The sequence below is a fragment of the Wasmannia auropunctata genome, unplaced genomic scaffold, assembly GCF_000956235.1.
Source record: "Wasmannia auropunctata unplaced genomic scaffold, wasmannia.A_1.0 LD336076.1, whole genome shotgun sequence".
NCBI lineage: Eukaryota > Metazoa > Arthropoda > Insecta > Hymenoptera > Formicidae > Wasmannia > Wasmannia auropunctata.
In genome coordinates, this window is record NW_012026814.1 from 4,467,870 (window position 1) to 4,469,064 (window position 1,195).

A 1,195-nucleotide genomic window follows, 5' to 3' on the forward strand; every position below is an offset into this window, starting at 1 on the left:
TATTATGGATATATTCGTGATAGATCAAATTAATATAATTATCAAAAAAAACATCTCTTAAAATATATCTTTTTATAAATGTTAACATACAATAACATGTTTGATAATCAAAATGACCAACATCGATTTCCGCGTAAAGATTTAAATGTCGTTCGTAAATGAGCTTCGTTAGCTAGGAAATCAAGTTGAAATCGTGATAGTTTTTATTTATTTAAATTAGTTCATATTTAACAAAATTAACTAAATTACTTGTTTATATTTTGAACATAAACCTAAAATTTTAGAATATAATTAAAAAAATACATGATTCATTATAATTTTATTTGTTTAAAAACTTATTCTTTATTTAATAAGAATTAGATATATATACATATATATATATATAGTATATATTATATATTTTTTTAATGCAATGTTTTTATTAATTATTTCAGAAGATAATAATTTTTTCTATATAATTTCAATGTTGAAGCAACATTATAAATAATTAATCTAGAAAATTTAACATAGATTCAACATTGCAGCAACATTAACAATTAATATAGAAAATTCAACATATAGATTCAACGTTGCAGCAACATTAATAATCAATATAAAAAATTCAACATAGATTCAACGTTGAAAAAACATTCTCACTACAACATTCAACATTGCAACGTCTCAGCAACGTTCTTTCAACGTTCTGTGCTGTATGGGATGAGAGGGTGTAACGAACTCTCAGTAGCCGAGCTGAAGGAAATACTTCAGTCTTGCGGTTTGTCAACCACTGGCGTTAAGGCCGAATTAATAAAGCGTTTGAACGAATACGATCCCACCGGCACACGGATGAACGAAATGGAGAAGGAGAGAGTAGACGAAGATACGAATACGAATACGAATACAGGACCGACTAGTGAGGAAGGCGAGAGCACGCAATCAACCGCTGATAGCGGATTACCACGAGAAAACGTACCAGAGTGGGCAACAAGAGAGATAGAATTGTTGCGACGAGAACGCGACCTGTTAAGAAGAGAGTTACAGTTATCGAGAAGAGAGCAAGAAATTAGGGAAACAGAGTAACCAGTCGGCCCAAAATCGATCGGCAGCGTCAATAAGATCGGCGCATTATTAAGCGAATTCAATGGAGGTGATAATACTTTTCGGAAATGGCAACAACAGATATCTTTGCTTCGCACGACATACCAATTGGACGAAA

General features: G+C 31.5%; 1 protein-coding gene across 1 annotated transcript; it reads left to right on the forward strand.

Moving 5' to 3' along the window:
* Positions 1-696: 696 nt before the first annotated feature.
* On the forward strand, positions 697-1,059 carry LOC105449503. Its single transcript, XM_011688759.1, has one exon. The coding sequence runs from the start codon at positions 697-699 to the stop codon at positions 1,057-1,059; it is 363 nt and encodes a 120-aa protein (XP_011687061.1).
* Positions 1,060-1,195: the final 136 nt, after the last annotated feature.

Bases quoted from the DNA above. Each gene is read 5' to 3' on its own strand.
- LOC105449503 (XM_011688759.1), top strand. From the start codon at position 697: ATGAGAGGGTGTAACGAACTCTCAGTAGCCGAGCTGAAGGAAATACTT.